The sequence below is a fragment of the Poecilia latipinna genome, unplaced genomic scaffold (genome assembly GCF_001443285.1).
Source record: "Poecilia latipinna isolate Pla-1442-1.1 unplaced genomic scaffold, P_latipinna-1.0 Scaffold1308, whole genome shotgun sequence".
Classification (NCBI taxonomy): Eukaryota; Metazoa; Chordata; class Actinopteri; order Cyprinodontiformes; family Poeciliidae; genus Poecilia; species Poecilia latipinna.
In genome coordinates, this window is record NW_015113924.1 from 248,104 (window position 1) to 264,343 (window position 16,240).

The following is a 16,240-nucleotide window of genomic DNA, read 5'->3' on the forward strand; positions in this document are numbered from 1 at the left end:
GCCATTACATCTTTAGCCATAAAAGACGCTAAAACTACGTCAACATGATTACCGTAGCTGCACTGTTGTGCCAAAAAGAGTGGAGAAAAGGAAAAGGAAAAGGAAAGAGGGAGACTCTGGGACATGAGGACAGGACAATGCACTTGGATGACGCACTGGTGTTAGCATGAAGTGACACTACCTTTTTGGAGTCAAAGACAGGAAGTGAGGTGAAAAAGGTGTGAAGCGTGATGGCAGTGAAGAGGGCCAGGTGGGGGACTAACCTATGCACACATTTTCATCGTCCAGTTCTGCTGAGGCATTGCGGTAGTAGCCCAGCTTGCACAGCTGGCAGTGCTGGCCCCTAGTGTTGTGCTTGCAGCTCACGCAAATGACGGTGTTTAGCACCTCGAGGTAGCTACATCGGTTGGAGTGGCCGAAGCATTCGCAGTCTTGCAAGAAGAGAGGAAGTGTGGAGGGAAGAGACGGGTAAAAGAGGGTTGAGATGTTCGTGCTGCGAGTGCTACAGCGGAAGGGTAAGCATAGGCCTGAGCGAGAGGCGCCATGGCATGCGAGATGGAAATGCTGATGCTGCATGTCGGAGGTGATGTGATGTTGGTAGATCATTGTCAGTCTGGCAAAGGTACAGCCAGAGTTAGAAACACACAAAATCACAAAAAATAAATAAATAAAAAATTGCATTGTTAGTAGGATTTGAGAGGTCACGTTACTTCAAGCACATCACAGCACAAGGCGACAAAGATGGTACAGAGACGTGATAACAACTCAACATCACAAAGCATAAGGCAGGTCAAACCATGAATGAAGTGGGCATTCAACTTCAAGTGGGTGGTAGGACATGATTTTTATTTTTATTTTTTGCTTTCCTTGATTGGATTCTTAATAAATTTGTTAGCTCAAAGTGGAGATGTTCACGAGTTTTCCAAGTCAAGAATCAAGTCTATCACATCAAGTATCTAGTCTCTAATAACTCAAATCAGACACATGCATAGTGTACCTAACCCACCAAAACTTAGCTGGTTATTAATTAAGATTGTTAACAAAGTGTATAATTTTTCATTTATATTGGGTACACAGGCTATTTTTTTAACCTTGGCAAACCTTGTTCTTAATCAGCTTTTAAACTTTTATTTTTTAGGTGTAAACTCTAAACCAGGCATTAAATAAGGAGCTAGGCGTAATGTGAAGAGTGAATGAAAAGGAGCATTGACATTTTAGACTAAACAGAAGTGTCTTTATAGTGATGATAGCTTTATTTTGTTAGGCTAACATCATTAGCATAATGATGTTAGCTAATAAATTTACAGATAAATTTAGTTTGTTCTGAAACTAAAGAAACTTATTCAGGACAGAGGTGAGTTTAAAATACACCCATATATGTTTGTTGATGCAACAACAAACATGAATAGACTGGCGGACCATTTGTAGCTCACAGTCTACACTGTAAAACAACAACAACAAAACAAGTCTCTAATTTACAGTAAAATTTCCATCAGGTTAAATCCCCTATCAGAATTTCACCGGAATTATTCGGTAAAATTTGGGCAACCATAGCTGCCAATATTTTATCGGAAATATTTTTTTTCTTCTTTTTTTTACAGTGCATGAATGTTCCTGGTTGAACACAAATGTATCAAATGCAGTCCAAGAGTATGCACAGTTCTGTTTGAGCTTAAACATATTGGACAATAAAAGTCGATAAGGTACAGAACCAACCGAATTCCTGAGTCTTTGAAGCACAAATCTAAGTCTAAATTTGTTGGGTTTTTTTTTTTGCAATTTAATTGCAACTCCAGTCAGACACTTTTAATACCACCCAACACCTGTGAAATGATTGATATATTTAACTAAAACAACCTTAATTCACAAAGCAAGTTGAGAATAATCAAAACCTAAAATCATGTCTAAGAGGAAGTATGAGCTTGAAGCTGATTTGCAGAACGGCTACAGTCTTTGTAGCTTCATGGTGGTGCTACATAAGGCATAGCAGTTGGTCGGAGAGCATTCCTATCGCTAAACGCTCTCCAAGTGAGGTTCAGTCTGTCACACTGAGTGACCGCTGACACATTATGTGGCACAGCTCAGACAGATGTGACCCTTAAGCCTTGTTGGCAGCAGAGTACACTGACAGCCTCGTCAAGGTTCCAGAACAGGGAAGGTTAGCAGATGGAGCTTTCTTCCAAGGGATTGCTGTTATTAAGGATCTGTATTGAGGTCAGTTCTCTCAGTTCGACCGACACCAACCTGACTGGGCTTGAAAAAAAAAAAAACACACACAAAAGGAGCAGAAATTCGAGTTGCGCTCTACCTCCCGTCTGAGTCAGCCGGTCCTAGCTGAACGTGAGCTAAAACCCTTCCACGTTACATGCCTCACTCCTTCAGACATAGTCCCACAAGACTAATATTCTCCCTTCGCTAGAAATAGGCTGAGGTCATAAATCATGCATGCATTGGGGGGGAGGGGATTGGCGAGGGGGAAAGGAACGTTCCCCAAAAATAGTCGTAGCAGAAGAAATGACTCCTTTCATAGCGTTTAGAATCCGTTCTCTGTAAGAATGAGACTTTCATGTGCTGAAAGCCGTCAGTCCAGCTCTGAGCTGGAGGCTACAGACGATAAGATTTTGGAGCTCTCCGGCTCTGTGGCGCAAGGATCAAGGAGGTTACAAGTCAACAGAAACACACATGGCGGGGAGTGGGGAGGAGAAAGGCTGCGGTGTCATCTGGGGACGATGCACGAGATCCAGAGCTCCTACCTCGCTTGCTGTTTGCAGCGTGGACAGAAGGGGCAGTGGACAATGCAACCTGAGGAGCTACTGGACGGATTAAAAGAAGAAAACAAACAAATGAAAGAAAACATACTGCAATCAAATATAACACATGTAATGCCAGAGAGAAACTAAAATAATAATAAGAAAAAAAAAACAGGCATTTTGCCCAATGAAAGTGTAAAAGTAATGATAAGAAGAAGAAGAAAAAATAAGGGGGGCAACGTGTTCGACGATGACAAATGATGGCAATGACAAATAAGGAGCCGTGTGCCAGGTGGAGCTGGCTGAGTGCAGCAGCATCTGTTACGAGTGCCCTCCATCAAGAACAATAAAAATCTCATTGTTCCTTTTCAGTACTTCATTTCATTACTAATAACTTTGTGTTATTCACCACCCTGTGTGTGTTTCCCCCCCAGACAGAAAGTATCCATTCAAAAAGCTTTCTACTCAATACGGGGCAAAGAAACCAAAAATGCTCAGGTGCTAAATTTGTGCACAAGGAAACTAATCAGCCGTGATTTATGTTTACAAGTGGGGAAACTAACCAAAGGTAAAATAAATGTAACGTCCAACCTTCGCTTTTTGTACTTCATGACATACGGCCTCAACATATACGATTTTTGCATTGACTTATAGTCAGAAACAGATTGATGCCGTTGTGTTGAAAAGTGTTTTCCCTCTTACAAATTTCACATTTTTGCTTTTTTGTCACAGATAAATGTTTCAGATGACCAACAAAATTTAATATCTGGCCAATTTCACAGATAAAAACCTGCTTCCAACTTGGTGCTACGTAAAAAGAAAAGATATCTGGCACAATTCCTATCACACCAAACTGATTCCGGGTTGTGAACAATTTTAGGCTAAATTGTGAAACTTCTCTTGACAACATGAAGCAGGTTGAAAGGTTTTCAAGAGCAACACATCGACGCCAAGGTGAGAAACAATGGCACTGCCACCTATCAATCTGTGAAGGGCTACAATGTCACTTCTATGACTGCAGAACTCCAATGAATCACATTAAGAGCCGTCAACAAATAAAATCATAGAAGAGTTGCAACCCTTCCCGGGAGCGGCTGGCCCTCCTAAAACATTCCAGAAGCAAAAGAGAAAAGAAAACTTGACGGTTCTCTAGATATCATTTGCATCAGTGCAAATAATCCAAGAGTTTTTGTTTTCTTCAGAAGCTGGATGGGTTGTCTCTACCAGACAACCTTGACGGAGAATGTCTTGTCTTCAGTGCAGCAGAATAATCTAAACACAGGAGCGAGGTGTTTTGTTTTGTTTTTTTTTTGTTTTTGTTTTTTGGACAGCTTTTCTCCATTAACAAATCAAATTCAATTCAAACTATCTTTGTTGATAGACATTGTTTCACTGAAACATTTAAGTTTGACAAAAAAGTATAAAGCAAGCGGGTATTTTTTAAGACTCTTTACATGATGGCTTAAACAAAGATGAGGCTGTCATCTGCATATAACTTCACCAAAAACCCCTTCAGGTTTGTCAGCTGATTAAATGCTACTTTCTTGGAACCTCTTATCCTAATGTACACATATACAGTTCAAATATTGAAGGCTAGAGATAATAAAGCATCGTAGAGTACCTGGCTAAACTCTCCTTTAAACCTTTATAACAGCAAAATAAGCAGATAAATACTCTTTCTCTCGAACACAGGACTTTTGGCTACTGAGAGCCAGTTTTAGATATATATATATATATATATCATACAAAGACCTAAAATAAATGAATCTGTGGAAAAGGTAACTGGTGTCATAATCTTAAATGCCTACCTTCTTTTCGGTTAGCAACACCTAGAGATGAGACATTCGGCCGTACTGCGTGCAATTAGAAGAAATCAGGAATTATTCATGTGCCTTTTGCGTGATTCACTTAACAGATTTTCTACGGGGAGGGGAGGGTAGCGGGGGCTACGTGGTTGTTGACACAGACAACTGGAGACATGAAGATGTCCGGCATGACTCAAATCAGTAGGTTGGGGAATCTGCAAATACAAATGGGGGGGCAGGGCTGACATGGACGAGCAAGGAGAATGCATCCAAAGACCCTTTAAAAGGACATTGGAACAACGTTGTATGTAATTGGCGTGACTGTTGGGTGCGTGTCTGCAACAATGAGCACAGAACGAAAGAAACGAGAGATAAAGAACTCTCTTAAACGTAGCATTTCATACATGATTTATGTTGAGTATCTGATACTACGTATGGCAAATGAAGACTTTAGGGGGCATTTTGTTTAATTCATCACATTGACTTTGTAATCAATATCTAATTATGGCGTATTTCTGGTGGAGGAATAACAATGAATAAATAATGGCAGGTGCTGGCACTTGGAATGATGGACTGCTGTGGGTAGCATGACCTCATAATTACATACAAGTCAGTATTTCCGTGTCAGGGAAATACTTTGCGGTTGGAAATGGAGAGGACTCAGCCAAACGGGGAGGAATACGGATAACTTTTCCTCATTGTGCCCCTTTATCTCTTCACTTGATCTTTCTGTCCTTTTGCTATCGACTCCATGAATCATGCAATCTTTCCCAATTAGCATCCAGCCGTGTCCTGGCAAGGAGCCTATTTCCCTAACTATGCTTGCAAAAAGAATATGAGAGCTGTTCACGAGGCGCTCTTTCAATATTTTTTTTTTTTTTTTTACTGTGAGGTACACAGGGCCTTGCCAAAGCATCTGTATTTCTTTATTGCATTTTTGTCATGTTATAATTGCAAAAGTTTATGGATTTTATTGAGAATTGATTGGTTAACAAAAACATATTTGTAATATTGCAACTGGATTTTATTAAGTGGTATCAGATGATTAAATGAAACTTCTCACCACAAAAACAACCCCAAAAAATCCAGTAAAAAAATAATAAAAATAATATAATATATTGCGGTTTGCAGTCAGAACACGACAAAAACGTGAAAAAGTTCAAGGCCTACGAATGTTTTTGCAAGACCCCAAAACTTTAGCGCTGAGTTGGGTTTATCTGCACAGCGACAGCAACGTTTGAAGAACCTCATATTTACTAGTTATTGATTCTGAATCTGCTTCAGCAGAAGCTTATCAAGTGCAACGTTCTAATCCCTTTATATTTTAATTTTTTTTTTTTTTCTTAAAGAATATTTAAAAGCCGTGCTTACACGGAAAGCCCCGTATCACTGCCGACTGCGACATCTCCAGGGGTTTAAAGTCATGTAAGTTGCCGGATGAGAAGCTCTTTGAAATGACAGATTAACAAATAAAGAGCTTAAGAAGCAGGGCACGGCTCATCACCACTCAAACTCAGGTCTTATATCTTACGTGAAGTGCCCTGTTTTTTTTATTTTTTTCTCTCCCTCCCTTTCTTTCCACTATCTTTATTTTGCATCCATTGTCGCTCTGATGAGCAAAGCAGCTTCCAAAGAACCGCGAGGAACACAAATGACTGGACACGAACGCGCTGGCCGGATCTGTCAGATGTACGTTCAACAAATCGAGTCGATTTCATGTTTGCGATTGACTGGAAGCGACACACATCTGGGTTACCCCCGCCCCCACCCCCACCCCGTTAATTACTCGGCTACGGAGAATATGCAGGTAAGGCGAGTTAAATGAGTGGTGACGGATTTTAATCAATGCCATACTCGTAATGAAATGCAATCTAGCAGGGCCGGGATTGTTTTTAAAATATTAATTTCACTTTAATGGTCCGCATTAGGCAATTCTGCCCGGCTTAATAAACTTGAAATAGAATTGGAGAAAAGTCAATAAGGAATTCAATTACCTTCAACCAACAACACAGAAAAGCGCACGCTCCGCCTCGAGTCCTTTCAACAACCTCAAGGACGTCATAACCTTTTTTCCCCCCCCCCCCCCCCGCTGCTTTGCTAATAATGCAGACATAAACTTGATATTTGTTTGCGCTGAAAGCAGCGTCACCCTCTTCTTTCAGCGTGTTTTAGAAAACAAAGGCAGTCAGCATGTTCAGGTTTTACTGTTAGCATCGTTCTGTCGGAGAGGGAGGGGGCTGCTAGTGGTGAGAAGTCCTAATCCCTTCCCCTTTACCCCCTTGGAGGGGCAATCTTATGGATAAGAAGTGAAGACTTTGGGTTTGTCTAAATTCTACCTCACCATACCCTCCAAACACACACACGCACACACCCACACACACACACACACCTTTCAGGTTCGACACTCTCCATGTGAAGGATTTGAGGACAACCGTTGGACATGGTGTGGCCTGGCATTTTCGGATGAGATGGAGAAGCCGGATGATGTGCAGAGGCAAGCATGTACGAGGACCATGCAGACAGACACACACACACCGAGCTGTACTCCTGCCATGCACAGAGAAGAGGCATAACTTCTGCAGATGTGATGATGACGGGGGCAGGCAGTGGGAGATTGTTAGAAGCGGGAGGGAGTGTGTGTGTGTGTGGACCGGGGCTCGGCTGTGTGTCCATTTCTGACTCGTCTCAACAGCGTCGCACTTTAAAGCGGTGTTTTTTTTGGCCGGCGTAAGCCTGATTAAAACGCCACCTGGGGACAATCTGTTTCCATCTCAAGTCCCGGACAAACATGTTTTGAGAAACTTGTTTAAATGCGTTTCTTAACTTGGGAATAATGACAAAGAGGATGTGAACTGGAGGTTGTGAACTCTTTGTACACTTCACATTTAGTCGCACTGCTGGCAAAAAAAAAAAAGATGTTTTTTTTTTTTTTTTTTCCATTTCTGAGGAAAATCTCTATTCAAGGTTTCAAAGGGAAAAAAAGCAGATAATACTACTGTATTATCTGCTTTATGGTTTCTTTACCAATTGTGCCAATAGACATGAAGGACCCAGAATGACACTGACTGAATGTGTCACAGTAGATAGAGTTTAAACTATCATACCGTTTCTATGTGAGAGCTCAAAACTAAATTTCAGATTTATTTCAATTCAATTAAAAAAAAAATACTTTACTGACACCAAAGGGGAACGGAATAAATTAATTATGACCATCGATCAAAATCAAGAAGACGCATCTCTTTAATCGAGCCATTCGATGTTAGCGAGGGATCGGACGTGGGGGGGAGGCAATTTACTAATCAATCTGGGAACGGAGAACACCGGCTTAGACGCGGGGAATAAAGAAGATTAAGGAGACTTGAGCCCGGCTGTGCAGGATGCACTTTGGCCTGTTCGATACAGTCGTACGGCTCCTTGCATCACGCAGCCTTCCAGGCAGCGGTAACTTGAGACGTGGCACCTCTTTTCTTGCTCCATCCTCCTCAGGGGGCTACTGCTTGACGGAGATAATACCGGCCGAGGCGTTTGAGGCTTATATTAAAATGACCCCCCCCTCCCTAGAACCCCCCACGTGACATTACACTGCCAGAGAGGTCTCGGCACTTTAATAAAGTCTAGATGCCATTTATTTATAATGCATGGGAGACGGAGAGGGGGAAAGAAAAAAAAAACAAAAAACAAATGACATTGGGCATGCAGAGCCAGGCAAGTGCTATCTGGTTGAGTCTGAATGGAGTAAATTAATATGCCTGCATCATGACAATATCGCCTCCAGCTATCGCTCCCCGCCTCCCCCTAACCCCCCCCCCCCTCCCTCCCGCCAATAAAAATGTTAGTCGATATGTGTTGAGAGAGTTTTCGCAGGTAGATTTGGATCAGAAATGAACACTCGGCGCCACACTTAGGGATGTTCGATGAAGGGCACAACAGCAGGCAAAGCAAAGCGAAGCATCAAGCATTAATAGAGTGCTTTCTTTGTCTTTTTAAAAAAAAAAAAAAAAAACTTTTTAGTGTTAATAGTATTCTGATGCTGTTTACTTACTAACTGGACCAATGTTATTAGGAACACCTGCAAGAGAAGAAGAGAGAGAGAGGGAAATAAAACACACACAGCTTAAATGGTTGCATATCATTGGCTTAGCGGCAGGAAGAACAACAACTTAAAATCAAGAGAGAAAAAGCTGGAAAATCCTCCTCTAATCTTTACAACGTGATGAATCGTGTCCCCCTGAGTTAACGCACAGAATAGATGTAAAAGTCAGCAGTCTGTCTGGTGATCTGTACCAGTCCGGTTTTCCTCCTCCGATTTCCCCGTCAATGGCCAAAGTTCTTGTTGTCTAAGTTGAAAACTTAAACGCCTGGTTTCAGAGACTGAACCACGCTCCTCTGTGTCTCCATTTATTGTAATTGCAGCTGCAAGTTGTTGGCACGCCTACAGACCATTTGTTTTGCTCGTTCTTCTTTTACAGATAAGCTAGTTTCAGTCAGATTGGAAGGAAAACAGCTGGGGGTGATTTTAAAGTCTTGCCACAGATTCTGAGTTAGATTTAGGTCTGGGATTTGACTGGGCCACTCTCCATGACCTTATTTACGTGCGATTTTGATTGAGTCTCTTATTTTAATGGAAATGCCAAATTGCACAATATAGTTTTTATTTTGACATTAGTGGAATATTGACAAAGTTTTGCACACATTTGTAATGTTAAGACCCCACTGTGTGTTTCCTGCGAACGTTCTGGACGACCCGGGAGTTGATCGTTGTCTGGGAAGTTTTCTTTCAGGACTGCATCCGTCTTCCTTATAGCTTTCTCCACCCTGATGCAGAAAACCCATCCCCACAGCACGCTGGTGCCACCACCATGCTTAACAGTGGGGATGGTATTTTTAGTGCGAGTCTTCCACCAAACATTGTGTCTTGCTTGTTGGCTAAAAAGCTACATTTTAGTTTCATTCACCCCAAGCAACTCGTTCCACATCTTTGCAGTGTATTTTATGAGTTTTGGCAATTGGACTTCTAATGGCTTTCTTTAGTCCACTATCCCAAAAAATATATTTCATCAGAACACAGAGAAGCAGAAATTCAGCTTCTCTGCACCTCAAATCTGGAACAAACTTCCAGAAAACTACAAAACGGCTGAAACACTGAGTTCCTTTAACTCAAGCCTACAAACCCCCCTGTTTAGAGTCACATTTGACTCACAATCACTGGAACATTGACATATTTGATGCGTGTTGAAGATTTTGTTGTGTAACAAACAAAGCAAAATGTTTGTCACCGGTTACTGGTATGTTATCTACACGGCTTTTTATTTGTGTCTTCATGGTGTAAAGAACTTTGAACTGCCTTGTTGCTGAAATCTACTTTCAAAATAAATAAGGTTCGACTTGGAACGCTCTATTCAATAAAATCAAACTGCCACTCAATGTAATGAAATGCACTACAATTTATTCAGCCAGCAGTTTGCATTCCACATAAAGTCTGGATGCAAAACATTGAAAGTTTACGATTGTAACGTGACAAATTGTGATTCAGTCCAAAAAGGTATGAAGAGTTTCATAAGGCTCTACTACAAATACTGCTGTAAATATCAAACTGCAGCTTTGACAGCAGAGCAGGACGTGTCTCGTCCTGCCGGCCTGCCCGTCCGTCCCTCCATCGAGCAATCTCTTGAGCCGGGTGGCCACTGAGCAGATAATGCAGTCTGTCTCGTCCCCATGGCGACCAGATCTCCGCCGCACCAGGACGCCGGGCTGGCTGCGGATCCGAGGAGACCGAAGACGTTCGGTTTCTCGGTTTCATCTCGGCTCGGCTTGTAATTAGCGCCGCAAACGGCCGCGTTCGCAGTCGCGACAACGGAATTTCCTGTCAGGACATCAACGCCGGCCGGAGTTTTTCTAATCATCCCCTTCTGGATGGGAGCCCTGCCTCACATCCTCACATGTCCTTCCTCCCCTCAGAGAGACAGCGTGCCCAACCAAAAAAGACAAAAACAAAACAAACAAGCGCCCCTCCATAGCAAGAAGAAGCATGCTGGGCATTTGGAGACATGCTCGCATGTTTCTTTCAAGCTGGAGGAGACGAGATGAAACGCTCGGATCTCGTGTGTCTTCCTCACCTGAAGAGGAGGAGGTAAGGTGTGCGGGAATTTCAGCGTGGCCTTGTTTTTACGCGACGGAGACGAACAACACGTCCAAGCTCTGTAGGAGGACCGGGGGGGGGGAAGAGCGGTGAGGATTTTCACAAGCTGTTTGTGTACGCGGACTTTGATCCGGCTGCTGTCATTCAGTCGGTTCTTCCCTTGATCTGTGCCTGCCAGTTATGTTTAGACGCCAAATATGCGAACCGTCAGAGAGCTGTGAAGTGCAGGTGGCCACGTCGGCATACGGATCGCAAACCCTCCGGCGGTGGAGGGGTGGGCAGATGCTCAGGCGCGGACAGGAAGGACAGGGCAAGGGCAACCGCAATCGCGCACGCTGTGGCGCAGCGGAACGACGGGACAGCAGAGGAGCAGCAAAGAGCGCGCTTTCAGTTAACACAAGTGCATTGTGGTCCACGGGGTCCAGGAAGTCACTTTTGAGGAGACAGGGACATGATGCAAGGATGTGGATCTCATCACTTCCTGTATTACAACATTACAATACAGGATCACCCAAGTTGATTTACAGAAAGGGAAAAAATAGTGATAGTAGATAAAATATCATGCAGTGTTTACAAACATAAATAATATTACATCATTACAATAAGAATTAATACAGAATTTGAATTGCAGCTTTAGTCCACTGTCATACAGCCAGGCCTAAATACATGAGGATCTGCTGAAGGGTTAAATTTAAAGATGCAGTGCGTAAGTTTTAGAAGCAATATGTTTAAGCTGTCACTTTGTCACTATGACTGTACAATACGAAACAAGTGGGGAAAAATATGAGCTCCTTCATTTCCTCTCTGTGGTCCTACTGCCATCTGCAGAAATACTCTGATTGGTTTGTAACAACCAATCAGAGCCTAGATGGAGGAGGGTCTTATCAGTGTTAATCACCTTCGTGTACATGCTGCTCACACACTCCACCGTTTCACTCTGCTATGCTGTGGCCGGTTCACCACTAGAGAGCTAGCCAGGAATGCCGAGGCTAGTCAGCATGGCTACATTTGACAGCGGACAAACAGTTTCCACATTTATCTTCCACTCAACTTTCCAATATTGTGCTCAAATTCAGAACTTTATGAACATGTCCTTTCACAATGACATTTGTGGAGCATGTTGATAACTATCTGCTGCTCAACTTACAACAGTTTTACCTGTTATTGCATAGGCCAAAATATAACGTATCCTGCATTAACATTAAATATTTTATTTCATACATCTCTGAGAAACCCAAAATGAACAAAATTAAAGGCTTCAAATATTTGACTCTGTGAGAAATCAGTTTACATACTACATGCGCTTCAATTTTTTTTTATTAATTACTGAAGAAATTAACCTTTTGAGAAAATATACTCCAATTTAAGGTAAGACAGCAGTAAATGTTTGATTTTCCAAGTGCCTGTATTTTGATAGAGAACGTCACTTTTAAACAGAAATGGTTAAAAAGGGAAGTATAAACACACACACCAAATCATGAACACTATTTGAAAGTTTCATTTTAGCCAACTGGAGGATTCACGTTATTTTTTCACACTTAAATTAATTTCTGAAAGCAGAAATTTGTTTCTTACAGCAGAAAAGTAAGCAAGTAAAGCAGCTAAAATATTTACAAAGTAAACAATAAAGTGTCAGAACAGTCAAGGCTGCAGGATCTTTCATGTTTCTATGCTAAGTTTTGTTGCTCACCATCACCTGTCCTTCAGTCGCTTTTACTTTTTTTTTTTTTTTTGGAAATCGACTTCATGACCTGTGTTGCCATTCTGGGAAACCTAGATCTTTTTTTTTTTCTTTGCTGTGGCGATTTATTGTAAAAAAATAAATCAACAAGAATGAAAAAAAAAACTGTACTTACAAGGTTTTAAGCATCTGGTTGAGCAATAACACACTCAAAAAAAGCTATCTGCATCAAATTTGGAAGATTAGCAGGGGGCCGACTACATTAGGTGAAGGATAGAGAGGGAAAAAATTTGACTCTTGCTGGTTATTTCCCTGCATACTCTCATTAGTGCGCAATAAGAAACCGTTTAAGTTCACCGTCTGAGCAGAGAGGCTCCTCACAGCGACGATATTCTGCTTTCCTTGGTATCAGCCAACGCTCCATTTCCAGTCGCTAAGACGACAGGAGAAGAGCGCAGTGATAAAGCCGGCACTGTTGCTGCGTAACAAAGAACCGGCTAAACGTTTTAACATGTATGTCACACAGTAAACAGAGGTGATAATCTGCTTATGCTCCTGACGCGACGGAGTGTGCCGCCACACTGTTTCACCCACAGTCTTCTGTCGGAAAAAAACAAAAAAACAAAAACAAACGTGAAACCGTCCGCTCGACGACGAGCGAGCGAGCGACCGTACGGATCGACTCCTCAGGCTGCCGCTGAGTGAAGTTTGACCTTTCCTTCCAGGTCACGCTCCCGAGCACCAGTGGCCTGTCAGTGCAATTATCCGCTGCTTTATGAACAACCTGCGGGGCACGAGCGCATTCGCGGATCCCATGTCGGGGTCATTCGATTAATTTTCAATCACCGTCAATTTCAATCCTCTTCACCTGCCCGGCCGTGCCATTATGGGCCACGGCTGCAATCTAATTTGGTCCTATCGCGCAGGAAGAGCATTAAGGGCTGCTTATGTTGACGGTGCGCCCCATTGATTTCTTTTCTTTTTTTCTTTTTTTTTTGTGCATGCTGCGCAGAGATGCTGGGGAGGAAACAGGATCTCTGAGGTTTGTGCGAGTCACCTCGTGTGACGGGGTCAGCACATGCCACACATGGACACGAATACAAATGGAGGCGAGACAGTAAATAAACTACAGCCTGAGCAGAAAAAAGGCAACAAGCGAGTAGAAATAAGTCATAAAGGGGCGGTATTATGTGAAATCGTGTTATCATGTAATTCCTTCATCAAACACATACCTGGAGCGTTGCTTTGATTCTTTCACACATGTTTGATAAATCTTTTAATCACCATGGCAACAATCAAACTGCTCAAGATGTAAGTTGGACCAAGCTGAAAGCTCCACCACTCAGCTCCTTCAGACTAGCTGGCAGCAATTAGCAAACACCTGGTAGAGCTGCACATCTGCTGAGCTACTTCTCAGTGCAACATTGATAACAATGTTGTTAAAAAGGTATTATTATTATTATTATTATTAAGTTTATTTGACAGGGACAGACACACCAACAGAGACAAACTGAGCAGACCAGCAGTACCATGTTTGTGTCATAGTGCAAAAGCAACAGCTACTAATTCAAGGTGATACATACACATTTGATATATATACAGAATTTTTATAACTGATGGAAACAGTTACTTGATTGTGCTATGAGTTGATACTATGTGGCTGAGATACACATAATAATTATTATGTAGCAAATCAGCTTCAGACCACAATAAAACATGGTGGCTAATATTAATACATGAATGGAAAAGTATTCATGCACTTTATTCAGATTTGTATGATGATTAAAAAAAAAGAAAAAAAATAAGCTGAGCATATTAAAAAAGAAAAACAATATTTGACATGTTGATCAAAGGTTTTTACCCACATTGAAAACCCTGCGCTTTGAAAATCTGAACTCTGAGTATCACCTTGAACCCATCACCGCCGTGGTAACGTGTGGTGAAGGCAGCATCCTGCTGTCAGGATGCTTTCCTTCTGCGGGGTCAGCAAGAGTTGATGCCGTGACGGCTCCAGTGTACTGATGTCTGCTTGTTCCAGATCTACGCTGCAGCATCAGGGCAGACTTTGGATCATTGTGACTGTAGAGCCAAGAAAAGCACGTAGAAGCTGCATGTCTCCGTTGTTTTGCGCTTTGTGTCTTCCACCCCCCTTTTGGTTTGTGCATTTATCTGCACCTGCTGCACACACCCACACATGCTCACCTTAATTCCAAACATGACTGTGCTTCGTGGTTTTACTTAAGCTGTTGCACAATTCACTGTATTGTTAGTAAAGTGATCATTATTTTAAGCACATTTACCCATACCTCTCTGTACTTTGTCATGTCTTTTTGTTCTTTCTTGGTCCATTTGGATACAATAAATTGTTGATATAAATTTGTTATAAAAGTATTACTGATTGCACTTTAAAAATGAGGTAACTTTATGTTATTAAAGGCAAAGTTNAAACAGTAATGATTTCTTGATTAACAAAGACATTTTGAATAATGTCAACTGTGTATTAAAAGTGTCATAATTTACCGAATGACGTTTTATGACAACAGTCATAAATATTCATGAAGGCTTATTCATGTTCATGACAGGTGTTATGTCATCTTTATGACAGTGTCATGACAGTCTTATTCACCCCCCTTCAAATAAAGTGTTACCTTTCATGTTTATTATCACCAATGGGATTAGAAGGAAATTAGCCACCTGACTATAATCTTATGTACTTGCATGTAAATGTTCATTAGTATGTAATGCGGCTCCGTTTTCAAAAATAAACTGGAACTTAAAAAAGCAAACAGAACATCTCGAGTCAGTGGGGGATGTAGGTGATTACTGCTCGACAAATCAGCTCCAGGTTACAGTGAAACGTGTTTCTTTTTTCTGAATATCACTCTTCGGTATATTTGACCTACATTCTGTTTCTCCTCTGCATATTCTTTCACCAGCTCTTCACGCTTCCTGCAGAGTGAGCAGACCTGCTGCTGAAATTCGTCACATTCTTGTGTCGATAACGTTTGGCTGATGACATGAGCGCCCGATGACCACGGGTGTCATTACATTGTTTCTGTCAGCAGTCATTCCTCTCTGACCTTCACCTGTTTGCTTTGGCGCAGCCGAGGGAGCGCTCTGGAAAAAGGGCTTATCTGCTGAAATCCTCCCCCTCCACCCAACCACCAGCAGCAGCAGCGCCACCCCGAAGGCAAAGTTAGTAATTACTTTCCCCTGGCCGCCATCATTTTATAGCAATCCATCATCATCTCGGACCTCTTTGGCTGTACAGAGCCCCGTGATGGTGACAGGCGTCGCTAACTGGTCGGCAGCGGCGTCGGCTGCCAGAACACGAGCGCGACGGCAGCGCGCGAGCTGATTTGATTGAATTCCTCAGGAGCAAAATTACGGGTTTGTGGCTAGCCAGAGCGCTCCGTCTCGCCGGCTCCGTCTCCACGTGTAGATCTGAATTAAAGGTGGCAAGTCTTAAAGTGGCCAGGAGTTGGAAGAAGGGCAGCTTAAGATTTGAGGGAGGAGAAGAGGTGTAACGCCGGAAAAGAAAAGAAAAAATCCAAAGATAGACGGAAAAGAAAAATATATATATTTGACAGAAAGATTAGCGTCACAGCTACACAGTTCTGAGACGTGGAAAAGAAAGTGCAAACAAGCTTGTTCTCTGGGGTATCTGGGGGAGAAGAGGAAGTAAAAAAATAGAGAAAAGAAAAGGGAAAATGTGCCAGAATGGGTAGAGAAAGAGCAAGATAATGGAGGAGAGCAGCAGGAGGAGGAGGAGCAGAATGACAGAAAAAAAATAAAATAAAAACAAGTGTCATTGAGTTTTACAGAGAAACAGAATTGGGGTAAAATAAAGGCCCAAATAATGAAG

The 16,240-nt window shown here is 42.1% G+C and overlaps 1 protein-coding gene across 1 annotated transcript in view; it reads right to left on the reverse strand.

The window, feature by feature from the left end:
• The window catches only part of LOC106961520 (netrin-G1-like), a 41,538-nt gene that overhangs the window by 15,057 nt on the left and 10,241 nt on the right, over positions 1-16,240 (reverse strand). The window contains exons 2-3 of the mRNA XM_015055302.1: positions 8,598-8,624; positions 264-431 (exon numbers count right to left, since the gene is read on the reverse strand). Of these exons, the coding sequence (XP_014910788.1) occupies positions 264-431; positions 8,598-8,624 (195 nt within the window). The remainder of the gene's footprint in view (positions 1-263; positions 432-8,597; positions 8,625-16,240) is intronic.